General features: G+C 46.0%; 1 protein-coding gene across 1 annotated transcript in view; it reads left to right on the top strand.

The window, feature by feature from the left end:
- SWAP70 (switching B cell complex subunit SWAP70) overlaps positions 1–12,853 on the top strand; it is a 75,981-nt gene extending 63,128 nt beyond the window's left edge. The window contains exons 8-12 of the mRNA XM_040258402.1: positions 2,359–2,466; positions 4,012–4,178; positions 10,059–10,257; positions 11,209–11,305; positions 11,655–12,853. Coding sequence (XP_040114336.1) covers positions 2,359–2,466; positions 4,012–4,178; positions 10,059–10,257; positions 11,209–11,305; positions 11,655–11,761 — 678 coding nt within the window. The 3' untranslated portion in view covers positions 11,762–12,853. The remainder of the gene's footprint in view (positions 1–2,358; positions 2,467–4,011; positions 4,179–10,058; positions 10,258–11,208; positions 11,306–11,654) is intronic.
- Positions 12,854–14,274: the final 1,421 nt, after the last annotated feature.

Genomic DNA, 14,274 nt, shown 5'->3' with positions numbered 1-14,274 from the left:
TTGGAAGGAATGATGCTAAAGCTGAAACTCCAGTACTTTGGCCACCTCATGGGAAGAGTTGACTCATTGGAAAAGACTCTGATGGTGGGAGGGATTGGGGGCAGGAGGAGAAGGGGACGACAGAGGATGAGATGGCTGGATGGCATCACTGACTTGATGGACCTGAGTCTGAGTGAACTCCAGGAGTTGGTGATGGACAGGCAGGCCTGGCGTGCTTCGATTCATGGGGTCACAAAGAGTCGGACACAACTGAGTGACTGAACTGAACTGAAGGGCTTTTCTCTAGTTGTGATGTGTGGGCTTCTCACTGTGGTGGCCTCTCTTATTGTGGAACATGGGCTCTAGCGCAAAGGTTCAGTGGTTGTGACACACGGGCTTAGTTGCCCTGTGGCATGTGGGATCTTCCCGGACCAGGGATCGAACCTGTGTCCTCTGCACTGGCAGGTGAATTCCTAACCATTGGACCACCAGGGAAGTCCTGTTTGGTTTTTTAATGTTAAGTTGTATGAGCTGTTTATGTATGTTGGATATTAGTCCCCTTACTGGTCATATTATTTGCAAATATTTTCTCCCATTCTGTAGGTTGTCTCTTCATTTTCTTGATGGTTTCCTTTGCTGTGCGTAAGCTTTAAAGTTTAATTAGGTCCCATTTGTTTTTGCTTATATTTCTTTTCCTTTAGAAGACAGATTAAAAATATATTGCTGTAATTTATGTCAAAGAGTGTTCTGCCTGTTTTCCTGTAGGAGTTTTGTAGTATCTGGTCTCACATTTAGGTCTTTAATCTGTTTTATTTTTGTATGTGGCAGCAGGGTTCCGCCTCCACCTCTGATCTCTGTTAAGTTGGCTGCCTCAGTTGGCGTCATGCTCTCGGGTGTTCATCTCACAAGTTTCTCTGTTGTTTCAACAATGCCCTGGGGCCTAACTTGCCCCACAGTCTGATATTTAAATTCTGGCCCATGTTTGATCTTTGAGGCCTGACTTTGAAACTTATACATGGGGGCTCTGTGCTGTCTTCCCCTGTGTCCTCTGTCAGACTTCTAGCTGGCCTGTGATTTAGTTTGTTGATCTTGTTGACTGAAAAAAACACACAACCTAAAAGTTGAGAGTTATGTTTTATCTGGTGCCTTTACTGAGGACTCTGGCCTGGGAGAAAGCTTCTCAGCTATGAGGAGCTGTTTCAAAGATACGTGGGGAGCCAGGATTTATAGGAGTTTTTGTTGGAAAAAACAAAACAAAACAAAACCATTTAGTTAGTGCTTATCACAAAAAAACAGATATTTCAAGTTAATGATTTTAGTGCTTTTCTATATATAGGAAGATACAGATTTTAGCTCATTAAAATGATTTTGTAGGTATGCATTTTAACTCTCGAGGGCCAGCGACCTGTTTCTCTCCAACCTGAATTTCCCTCATGGGTCATTGTTGGGATGGCTGCAGTGGCTGATGGCTTGATAGCAGACTTCATCCTTTGTTTATTGGAATGGCAGACAACTTTTTTTTTTTTGTCTGCATCCTCCTGTGAGATACCGTATCCTTAGATTGGAAACGGAGAAGGGAGCCTTGTGGTCTTGGTTCCATGGCCATGGGTAGAGCCTCCTTCTACTGCCAAGCCAAGAATAGGATGGAGACGAGGCCGTGCTGTGGTTCAAATGCCATAGACTTTCACAGTTCTTGCTGAGATTTAGTTGATTTTCTTGGATAAATGTTCTCTGTTTGCTGTATGCTCTTAGGATAATTCCCAGAGACTTTAAATGATTGCTTTCGGTTTTTCCCTTGTTTCACTAGAGAACCACCCTTTGGGAAGTTGGGCTTCCCTGGTGACTCAGATAGTAAAGAGTCTGCCTGCAGTGCAGGAGACCCAGGTTCCATCCTGGATTGGGAAGATCACCTGGAGAAGGGAATGTCTACCCACTCCAGTTTATCCTTGCTTGGAGAGTTCCATGAAGAGAGGAGCCTACAGTTCATGGGGCTGCAAAGAGCCGGACATGACTGAGTGACTAACATAACAATAACAGCAAAGTTTTAAGGAACAATGTTAAGATGACAGAACTGCAGTGAGCACAAGAAATAGATTTGAACTTCACAGATGCATTTGCAAATGAATTTAATGACAACACTAAAATTTTCTTTGCAAAATGTTGCAGCTTACTAGGAGTCACTCGTTTACCCAATTTGTTTTGTGTGTTGACTGGGAAAATTGTTGCAGTGGAATTGCAGTGGATCTACAAGGTTTATTCTGTCTTTATTGAACACTGAGAATGACTGGCTTCCCCTATAATGTTTAAATGTGACCCTTTCTCTCCAAATGCACTTCCACTGTAACGTTCCCTGCTTTTCTATGAATGGTTTTTGGGTAGAAACTGGAAGAAGCAGCATCTCGGGCAGCAGAAGAGGAAAAGAAGCGCCTTCAGACTCAAGTGGAGCTCCAGGCCAGGTTCAGCATGGAGCTGGAGCGGGAGAAGCTTGTAAGTACCGCACTCCCCAGGGTGCTGCTGCTTTAACTTGGAGAGCCCGCCCCCGATCCCGTCCTGGTCAGCAGAAGGACAGAGGCCAACCTGTGTGGGTGGAGGGGCAGGAGCCGGCCTGGCTTGGTGAAGGGGGAAGACCTTGGAGGCTAGAGTGAGATCATCTTGCCAGCTGTCCCTGCCGCTGACTCACGGTGGGCTGGCTGTTGGGGAGGTTTTATTATCGGTTTATTGAGCATTCTCTGTGAGCCAGGTATCACGCCAAGGATGTAAAGGTAAATCTTGCTCTCAAGACCTCCAGTAGACGTTCATGGAGTGGGGTGATAGTGCTGTGGGGAGGGGGACTCCACGTCCTGGCCTGCCTGGGACGGTCCCTGCCATCCTGGTATAATTATCGCTAGCATCCCTTTCATCCTTCAGAGTTTTGGCTTGGAAAACAAATAACTATGGAAAAAAGTAAGCACAGGTTCCATGATATTTCCCCTGTATAAGGAGCAAGAGTGAGGGTTCTGCAGTCATGAGAATATGTGAATGTTGGTCTGTCACTCTTGGCAGCTCTGACTCATCTTAGGGGTTCTCATCCCCACGGTCCAGTTGCTTCAGGCAGTGAGCTGGTTAACTGGAACACAGGTCTCCTCACATTGGGTTACAGTGTGTGGGAGACGGCTGGGCCCAGGGCCTGCTAAAGAGGCGCTGTGACATTTCCTTCAGCAACTTTCTGTTGCTTAGACTTGAAGTGGATGTGTGTGTGTTGAGAGGAAGACGCCCGAGATCTGAGGGGGTGCTGCACCACAGCCAGATCTGGGGTCATGTCCTCTGGTGGTTGCTTATGAGTATTAGTTTCTCTTCTTCAAATTAGGGGGATGTCACATGATCTCTCATGACCCCTATGAGGATGAAGTAAGCTAATGCAAGTGAAAATACAAACTGCAGAGACATATGCTAATATGTTTGATATTACATTTATGATGTCCTTGTCTTAATTTTTAAGGCAGAGATTCAAGGCTCTTTAATCCAGAATGGGGAAACCGTAAATGTGGTAGAATGCTAATTAGATGCTTGAGGGTCGCCCAGGTCTGGAGGTGCCCTAGGGAGAGAGAAGGTAGAGGGTGCTGGGCAGCCAGGTAAGTGCAGGAGACCATCCTTCCTTTCCCCCTTATTTTAACCCTTTGGGTGTTCTGAGTGGGAAAGGTTCATTCCTCTTAGATGGATGTGGCTTTAAGATAGAAAGGAATTTAAAGAGGAATTATACTGGGAAGTATTTTTTTCTTGAGTTTGAAATGCAGGAAAGGCAGTGTGAAAGGGATGAGAAGTAAACCAGGGCAGCAGAACAGCGTTTGGGTGTAGCTTGTGTGCCTGGACCCTTAAACTGTGGTCTTGGGGAAGGGTGTGGTGCTCTTGGTCCTCCATCATCAAGGTGTGAAGTACAGGGCCCTGCCCACCCTGAAGGGCTGTGGCTGTGGCCCCGCTCAGGGTGGTGGTGGAGCAAGAGGCTTTCCTGAGGGCAAAGTCAGCCTGGTTTAAACATGACTTTTATACCCTCAGATCAGGCAGCAGATGGAAGAACAGGTTGCCCAGAAATCCTCTGAACTGGAACAGTATTTGCAGCGGGTCCGGGAGCTGGAAGACATGTACCTAAAGCTGCAGGAGGCTCTCGAGGATGAGAGACAGGCCCGGCAAGATGAAGAGACGGTGCGAAAGCTACAGGCCAGGTGCGTATCGACTCGTCCTCTGCACTTTGTGTGCCCTGCTTGGGCTCATACACTTTCTAGGAAGCACTGACTCTGCTGGAGAGGGAAGAGTCTCTGCCAGATGGGAGGGACCCTGGAGGCTTGGCTGGCTGGGCTCTTTATTCCCAATCTCTCCTGGGAAACCCTTGCTTCTGTGGCTAATGACAGGCCATGTATCTATTTCAGAGTAGTCAGATGGATGTGTTTAGTGTGGTTCCCTTAGTCAGATTCTAGAATGTCCGTGGAGCCAGCATCAGCCCTGATGAGAATCTGGTTTCTTCCACATGTTCCAGACCTGAGAAGGCCCTCGTGTGGAGGCAGGGGCCTATTAGGCCAGAGCTGCAGCCACTTTGGGGGACAGTGAGGAACTGAGCAGATTCCAATTGGTCTTTCAGGATTGGTGACATTCCTTACATAATTCTTAGTTTTAGAAGTTCTTGAAACAGATTTTTTTTTACCCTTAGACCTTTTAAAGTCAGGTTTACTATGTATGATAGTTGTGATCTCAGATGAGAACTCTGACTTTTGACTTTGGTAGCAGTAGGAGGGACAAAGTAGAATGAAGACTCCAACGAGCAAATGTCAGCTGCCCTTTCCCAGTTTCTAATCTGCTTCCCCATTAGCTCTGCGAGATGTCGCGTCAGGGGGTGCAGCACTAACCACTGCTTCCCCGTAGCTGCAGCTGGTTAGTGCGGGCACACCTCACGCCATTGTAGGAGCGGGTGTGGGATGAGCTGGGATAGATTTTCCATGGCTGCATTTACACATGGCGCTGCAAGAGATGTTTGTTTAATCTTCAGGTAGGAAGGGAGAAAGAAAGGCTTCTTTGTTACGTACGTTGCCAAAAATTACTTTAAAAACAAATTAGGTGTTGAAATTTTTGATTCTGTTAAGGAAAAATTATCTTCTAATAGACGATTGAATGCTTTCCACATTGCTTGGCACGTATGGGTCCCACAAATGCTTGTTCATCATGGTATTAGCCAGGGTCTAGGGACCTTCACCCACTTGCCACTGGGCAGCGGCAGTGGCACTGTGCGATTTTGACGTTAACACACCATTCACTGCATGGGAGGGTTTGGTCCCGTGTGATTTCCAAAGAGAGACATTCTAAGGGATGTTAGATATTTTTGACCCTCATCGTTTGTGATGTGTTGAGTTTATAGATTGCCCTTTTGTAGAGAATTCACAGATGAGATATGCCATATATATTTACTTCTCTGAAGCTGTGAGGGAGATTAAACGACACGGCAGAGATCAGATCATAAAGGGAACTAGGTAACTCTAGAAATTTATTAAAGTATTAGTTATTTCATGTTTGTAGAATGATGTTTTGAATAAGACAGTTTTGGATAATTAACGGCAATAGTAATCAGAATCAATAGTAATCAGAATCATTTATAGAAAGCTTTGAAAAATGCACGTGTGGACTGTTCCAGATTTACCATATCAAAATATCTGTAGATAGGAGCCCAGGCATGAGTATTTTATTTAAAAAGTTCTGGCTAGGGAATTCCCTGGGCTTCCATGATGGCTCAGTGGTAAAGAATCCGCCTGCCAAAGCAAGAGATTCAGATTTGATCCCTGGTCCAGGAAGATTCACCTGGAGGGAGAAATCGCAATGCACTCCCTATTCTTGCCTGGAAAACCCCATGGACAGAGGAGCCCGGCGGGCTATAGTCCCTGGGGTCACAAGAGTCAGACACAACTTAGTGACTCAACAACAAGGGAATTTCCTGTGATCCAGTGGTTAGGACTCTGCGCTTCCACCTCCGGGGGCACAAGTTTGATCCTTGGTCAGGGAACTAAGACCTTGCATGTCTCATGGCATGGCCAAAAAAAGAAAAAGCTCTGACTAATTATTTTGTACACTCTAATCTCAGTAAATGGAAAAATGGTTTCAACTTGGTAAATGCAAATATAACTACCACATACAGCTCAGTACCAATAAGCTGAAATTACTACACAAAAACTAACTACCTTTTCTTGGTGTTTAAAGGCTATTTTAGGCATTTTACTATTCTGTTTTTCTTTTAACTTCGATTTTGGAACTTGAAATGGGCAGACTAGCACCCTCTAGTGGTCATTTTTTAAAGTGTGGTGAGTCCGTATCTTTCCCAAACTCACCAGAGGCTGGGCCTGATTCAGAGGGACATTTTGTCAGACTGACAAAGGGGGCTTTCTCCTTGCTCCCACTCCTCAGGGTACCCTTTGTGGGTAAAAGGTCAAAGGAAATCATCATGGAATTGGGATAGAAACGTTTAAGTCTAGCACGAATGAACTGAAAAGCTGAAAAAACTTCCATTTTAATGGAAAAACTAAAAATCCGTAACAAGAAGACCCAGATGGCTCAAGTCAAAGTTCTTGTATTTAAACGATTCGCTGTTAAGAAATATCTCTGGGGAAACTGAAGACACTAACAGAGGAGAGACCATCCACGGGAAGAACAATGAGATGCCAAATGTTCCAAGAGTGACTTGCTATTGCTTAGAGCTAGGACAGAGGTTAACTACAAAGCCCTCTCTATACACCCTACAGCTAAGATTATGTTTCATGACTGAGCACACAGGCACTTCAGTGAACTGTAACATAATCGTCGCTGAGGGTGTCTAGAGAGGGCTTTGTAGTTAACCTCTGTCCTTCCTTGTTCCAAGCAATAGCAAGTCACTCTTGGAACATTTGGCATCTCATTGTTCTTCTGGTGGATGGTCCCTCCTCTGTTAGTGTCTTCAGTTTCCCCAGAGATACTTTTAATCGCGAATTGTTTAAATACAAGAACTTTGACTGGAACCATCTGGGTCTTCTTGTTTTGGGTTTTTTGTTTTTCCATTAAAATTGAAGTGGTGGTGGTGTTTTTTAATGTGTAAGGTTATCTAGCCTCTTCTGAGTGGCACTCAGAAGGAAACTGTTCATTTACCATTTGGACAACTCAGTTACTGGAAACTTCTTGAGACTGAGCCATAGTCTGTCCCATTATGACTTCCACCCACTAAATCTTTATGTTTGTAAGGCCTGGGAGCACACTCTGGTCAGGCCTGTGTCCCCAGCAACAGGTGCACTGTCTGGCACATGGTAAGTACCCACGGAATCTTTTTGGAATGGGTGGATCCAAGTTCTACCCTTGGGGCCATATGGAACAACAGTGCACACAATAATAGATACCCCCGGACTGAGGATCTGGGTTTGATTCCCAGCCATTGTACTGTCTAGCTGTGTAATTTTTAGAAAAGTTACTTCACTACTTTCAGCCTTCAGTTCCTTATCTGTAATAAGCTCATAGGGTTGTTGTGAAGGCTGAAGAGGGTGGTGCTTGCAAAGAGTTTAATGTCTGGATTTGGTAGTCATCGGAGTTTGTTGGTTTCTGTTCCTTTATATCTCATTTGCAGATGGAGAAGAAATGTAATGTATAGAATGTCAAAATAAGCATTCAAAAAAGATGTTGACAGGCTGGAATGCTCGTTTTAGAGCAAGAAGATAATTTAAAGTATTCACAGAACAAGTACAGGATCCAGGAGACTTGGCTTAAAAGCAGTTCATTTGAAAAGGTTCAGGGTTTTACTTCTCTGATATAATTGATTGCCAGAAACCTCATATATACTCTCAGGCAGTCTTCCTGAGCATTCAGAGCAAATGAGTTAATAGTCCCATCATAACAATATGAGCTGGCATTTATTCAATACTTACGATGCGGTAGGCACTGTTCTAAGAACCTTACCTGCATTATCACATTAATGGATCAGCAAGCCTTTGATGGTGGGTGTGGTTCCTAGTGGGGCTTCCCAGGTGGAGCTGGTGGTATAGAATCTGCCTACCAGTGCAAGAGACACAAGAGATTTGGGTTGATTCCTGGATTGGGAAGATCCCCTGGAGTAGGAAATGGCAACCTACTCCAGTATTCTTCCCTGGAAAAACCCATGTACAGGGGAGCCTGGCAGGCTGCACGCACACACACACATACACACACACACAGACACACACAGACACAGACACACACACACACACACACAGTTCCTATTCCTTTTTTCATAAATGAAGAAATTGAGGTACAGAGAGGTTCGTCTTTTGTCAGGAGTCCTGTTTGCAAACCAAAAAACCCAACTTGGGTTAGCTAAGGCAATCAAAGCGTTTTTTGGAAGGTTCTTGAGAAATTCACCCAATTCCTCAGAAAGGCAGGTGGCCAGGCCCTGAACACAGGCAGGAACCAAGGGAGGCAGGGCAGACCAAACAAGGCCAGGGCACGAGCCCAGTGAGGGTGTCGCTGATGTAGACGTTGGCACCATGGGTTTGTCAGTCCGTTGTCCCTGTTGCTTCTGCCATCACTGAACACTCCGTGTTGCTACCACCAGCAAGATGAACTCCCCACTGTCTCTGCTCTTGTGAGTCAGTGGTTTTACGAAGTTCTAGGAGTGACAGCTGCTTAGCCAAGCCCAGCTTCCACTGCACCCCAGCTTCCCGGGGCAGAAGGGCAGGGGCGGTGGCTTCTGTGTTGGGAGATGGACCCCGTTTTTCATCAAGACATCCCTGGACACGTGAAGGGGATTCAGTGCTGGGCAGCCTCACCTTCTGCAGTGTCCCTTGCCCTCCAGACTTTGACCACCAGGTTGAAGAAACAGATCTTCCAGTCTCATTCACTGGTTTATCTCCCATGTCTAGGAAAGTACATGGATGGTGTATAGCATACACACTCTAGTCAGCCCCTGGTGGCAGGGTAGTGTTCACTGTGATGTCACATCCAAGAGACGACTCAGAGGGAGCACACTGGCCCTTTGTGGAACCCGGGGGAGGAGATAGGAGAGCACATCCTAGTTGAGAAAACTTTTAAGGATCAAGGCTGCCCAGAAATAAACTGACCCGGGTTGTGAAGCACTGGCCCATCACACACGGTTGGAGACCACCCTGTAGGATGTCATTGAGGGAATTCTTACAGTGGTGCAGGATTGGGGTGGTCAGATAGTGGCTGTAGAGTCTGTCACTGTATTTCTGCTGCTGTTGGCTTTAGGCGTGCAAATGCTCTTAGGCAGCAGTAACCGGCCTGCTATGAGGTTTGTTACCGTAATGCTGACGATCAAGCCAGTAGACGTGCGTCCCATCCTGGGCCGGCGTCTAACCACATTGTCTGCACTTGGGGTACAAGTTAGTTTATTTATTAAATACCTGCTTAACCTGGGATATCCTCCGATAGGTAGCCTGTTATTAAAAGATAACATTTTGAAGTCACGCGGGCCTGGGTTGAAATCCGTTGCTTACCTGTGCGTCATACTTTGGAACCCTTTGACTTCATCTGCAGGGACAATAACACCTTGCAGAATTCTGGGGGAGCCTGGCGTGTAGCGCTCGGTCAGTAGATGGTGTCTGCTTCCTCTACCTTTTGTCAACTCCTCCTCCTTTGCCTTTGTTGGTGTGTCAGCTTTTCCCTTGGTAATAGGTTTCTGCTAGATAAAAAAGTGTTTTAATGTTGTAGCAACCAGACAGATTTCAAAACAGCCCTCCTGCCACCTGCCTGTCAGGTGAATGACCTGGGCCAGGTCACTTACCCTTTGTGCCTCACTTTCTTCATCTCTGAACTGAATAATAATAGTACGTAAGCCTATTGTGAGGATCAGTTGAAAAAATGTACTTCTTTCCTGACCCATTAAGCCTTCAGTACATGTTATTTTTAATTTTTTTTTTCATAAAAGGGTGAAACAGAGCTTGGAGCAGACCCATGGGTCACCTTACCCACAAATCTGGGCCTCTCTGGCTCCTAGTTTCCTTCTTGTGAGAAGAGAGGTGGTTAGATGACCTCCAGGCTCCTTTGAGGCTCTGCTGTGCTTTGTCATCTTCTGGGTTGGGTGCGGTCACCCTGAGCTCTCTGTATTGCAGGCTGCTGGAGGAAGAGTCGTCGAAGAGGGCTGAGCTGGAGAAGTGGCATCTGGAGCAGCAGCAGGCCATTCAGACCACAGAAGCGGAGAAGCAGGAGCTGGAGAACCAGCGCGTCATCAAAGAGCAGGCCCTCCAGGAAGCCTTGGAGCAGCTGCAGCAGCTTGAGCTCGAGCGGAAACAGGCACTTGAGCAATACGAGGTCATTACGCCCATCCCTGCAAATACATGCATTTAAATTCTTAAACATTTAAAAACAAGAGGATATTTGCTCTGCCATAAAAAGCTGTGTGAGAATGAGTTGTGTGAGCTTAGCTATAAGTAAGGGTTTTTCAGAGGCGATGAGGTATAACAGTTGGAATTCAGTCGGGAGACTGAAACCACACAGTAATTTGAACAAGGAAGGTTTAATATAATTAGCTATTAACTACAACAGGGGATTACCTACTGAGCAGCCAAAAAACTCTAAGGATACAGGAAGAGCAGATACAGGAAGTAGCCACTGCCCCCACCCCGGCTGAGACAGAGCACGCAGGGAAGGAACACACACTCTTTGCTGTGTAAGCCCGGTGCTGGGATCCAGTCCTCCTTGGAGAGGGCATGCCCTTGGCCCCTGGATGGCAGGAAAGCCCAATGAGGCACTGTGATGGGGAAGCTACCCTCTGGGGCACTGGTGGCAGCTGCCCACAGGGGAGGTGCCACTGAAACCCACTGGAGTGGACACCGTGGGTGTCGCACGTGCTACGAGAGCTGCTGAGATGAGCACAGTGGAGCCTGGAGGCAAAGCCCCCACCTCTTCCAGTGTCTGCCAGCTCCTCCACTGATGAAGCTTAAGTGGGGCCCGCTGGTGAGGGTCACAGGCAGGACAGCAACACGAGTCAAGAGGCAGTAAGGCGTCACTGGCACAGGAGTATCTTATACATCATCTGTAATTAGTGTGAATAAGGTCCTTGGGGGACCTAAGGCAGGTTATTTAACTGCTCTGAATCCTAGTCTCCACCTGTGTACCATGGGGGTAATAATAGCCTGTGTTTCTGTGGCTAGAATGACTTAATGAGATAATCCACATGCATGGAGCAAGTGCCCAATCATTGTTATTTGGCTCTTAAACTACCTGTGTGTTTGCAGAGTCTAAAGTCTGCTCTTGTTCCAGGGAGTTAAAAAGAAGCTAGAGATGGCAGCTAAGACAACCAAGAGCTGGAAGGACAAAGTGGCCCATCATGAAGGATTAATCCGATTGATAGAACCAGGTAACACATTCTCTGAAGTAATCAGATATTTAGTCAATTTTTCTGCTTTATTTGTGTACTTGTGCTAAAAAAAAAAAAAAAAAAAAAAAAAAAACTTAGCCCAAATATACAGGAACCCAGCTCTTTGCAATAAATTTTTCTTGAATTTCTTTTGCCTTTTGATAGATGAGAAGGCCTGTTTAATTCCCTTTGTATACATCTTCTGATGGTTTTGCCTCCTATGACCTTTATGGATATTCCTCAGAGAAGAAAATAAAATAGAAAAATGTACTCTCTTGTCTATAGAAAAATGATAATGTTAATTGAAGAATATATGACCTTGTATGTTTGATGCGCGTTTGTCTCTTAGGTTCAAAAAACGCTCATCTGATCACTAACTGGGGCCCAGCAGCTTTCACCCAGGCAGAACTTGAGGAACGACAGAAGAGCTGGAAGGAAAAGAAGACCACAGAGTGAGCCTAGTCATGTCAGCTGTGTAGGCTGCAAGCGTAGCTGCAAAACTATGCTAAAGACAGAAGGACCTGGCTTTTCTGCTTCTAACTTCCAGCACCTCCTATGGGGTCAGTATACTAAAGAAGCCTTCTTATTTATCTGCCAATAAGGAAGGGCTTAACTGAAAAGAAAAAAAGTCAACTCTTTATTTACTCTTTCTTTGAAAACCTCAGCTTCTGAAAATTCCCTTCAGCTCCCTCAGATTCTTTTCGGAGGAGGCGGTGCACAGACAGCCCAGTGGCGTGTGACCAGGAGCCGGGAGGCGCTCAGGTCACTGGGTATCGGAACCTCTGTGGGCTGGGCCTGTTGTTTTTCCAGCAGCGTGTTTCCTCCTCCGAGTGCTTGTTTCTAAACTAAGTGGGCCACTCTGCTTACCATGGTCTGCGGTAGACGTGGACAGCCTCTGACCATGGCTGCTCAGCTGGAAAAGGCCCTTCTCCTGGACGTGGTCCTCTCTCGGACCGAGGGGTTGCCATTCATGTCTTTGGTTGTGCAGGTTTAATGCCGTGTGAGTGACTGGCATCCAGCTCCAGAGGCACTGTCTCAAGGGGGCAGAAGTCTTTTAAATAATGCTTTGGCTGAGATAGATACTTAAGAATCAAAGATAACACAGAGATGAACTAAGTGAATCCCATTCAGAATGATGTTTTGATACTAACTGAATTCTTCCTAATATTTAAAACGGTTTCAACCATCCACGTGCTGGCAGACCCCTCGGTTTTACATTTGTAGTTACTGTACAGAACATCTCCGGTGTGTGTGAATGCTTGTCCTAATCAGACCTTTGCCTTAATAAACAGCAATATGATCATTCCTAGAAATTATACATGAAAAAAAGGTTTTAAAATGTATTTTTGTGATGTGCTATGTTGAGAGGGAACAAAATATTTATAATTTTCAAACATTCTTACCTAAATATTGTACAATGTAATATGCTGAACTTTCTTAATTTTTTGGCTAATTTTCTAAGATATGTTAAAAATATTTTGTATGGTTCTTGTTTGTTTGTTTTAGTCAAATGGAGTCGGTAAGAAAATAAAAGCATACAGAAGAGCATGCACTTTAAGCTGTCTGATTTAACAGAACAGGAGGGTAGGGTTGTGTGTATGTGTGCATGGTTCCATATAATGAGGTGAACTTGGATTTAGGGACACTTCCTGAAATACTGGATTTGCAGTTTGTACCCCCCAAACCAACACTGTCACAAAGTTAGCTATGGCCTCGAGTTTGCCGTTTGAGTCACTGATGTGGGAAACCATGGTGGATGCGTCAGCTTACAAGCGGGAATTTACACGGATAATTTCTCCCTCGTCCTTGCTATTCCCTCCTAATCCTCTTACCTCTGCTTTCCCGAATTTTCTTTTCTTCCTCTCCTGTTTTTCTTTCAGTTTTTACCAGAGTAAACAGTGTGGTTTTTTTTTGTTTTTGTTTTACACGGTTGCCAAGATTAAAAAATGCCTTTTGTGGATTAAGCAGGCCCACTCAGTCCAGCCTGATTGTGTCTTGGAAAGCTGAAATGCGGAGGGACAGTGTCTGGAGACATTTTTGGTGGTCACTACTGGGAGTGTTACTGGCATCTAGAGGGTAGAAGCCAGAGTTGTTGCCATATACCCTGCAATTCACGGGACTGTCCTTGTAACAAAGAATTACCTGGCCTGATAAACGTTCTCTGCAGAAAGGCACGTTCTGGTGCAGAACAGAAGAGGCTCTTGGGGTCAGGGTTCCCCTAAGAGGGGTGTCAGGAGTTGACCTCTTTGGTGTCAGTGGAGTGGATGTGTGAGGACAGTGGCCAGGTGCTTGGTGAGCGGGCAGAGGGCAGGAGCCGAGGCTCGCCCTGTGTGGGGCATTGTGCTTCAGAGACTCTGTAAAGGCTCTTTCCGCTTACGTGCCCGGGCAGTTGCTTTGTATATCCTTTAAAGTCTTCCTGGGATCCAGGCTGCTGAGGCGGGAAATATAAAGCTGCCATGACCTGGAGTGTGGGGAGGGGCTGTCAGAACTGTTTCAGCAGCTGGGGAGGAATGAGTGTGCAGATTTATGGACCGGCTGGTAATGTCCCTCGCAGAGCACCGGTGCCTGTTCCACTTGGCACAGCCTCCGTCGTGCCTCCACAGCCGTGCCAGCAAGTCACAGCTGTCCTGGCAGAGCAGGGATGGGGTGACGTCAGGCCGCAGGGAGTGGGAAAGAGGCGCAGCCCAGCTTTTACCAGTTCATAGTAGGGACTCAGCATTGACTGCAAGAATCAGTATTAGGAGTACTTTAAGGTCCATCTGTTTCTTTCCTCTTGCTCTTCTCTCTACTTCCTTCTGTATTTTTATATTCATTTTGAGACCTCAACTTAGGAAGCAAAATGGTGATATCTACTCATGCTAGAGACAACACCTGCCCACAGGCCAGTGGTCCCCCAAGGGAAATGAGGCAGGTGTCCACAAGAAGCCCCTGCAGGAGGTTCACAGCAGCTTCGTTCAGGATGACCCAAA

Source organism: Oryx dammah, unplaced genomic scaffold, assembly GCF_014754425.2.
Source record: "Oryx dammah isolate SB20612 unplaced genomic scaffold, SCBI_Odam_1.1 HiC_scaffold_17, whole genome shotgun sequence".
NCBI lineage: Eukaryota > Metazoa > Chordata > Mammalia > Artiodactyla > Bovidae > Oryx > Oryx dammah.
This window is presented reverse-complemented; position numbering and strand designations above follow the sequence as displayed.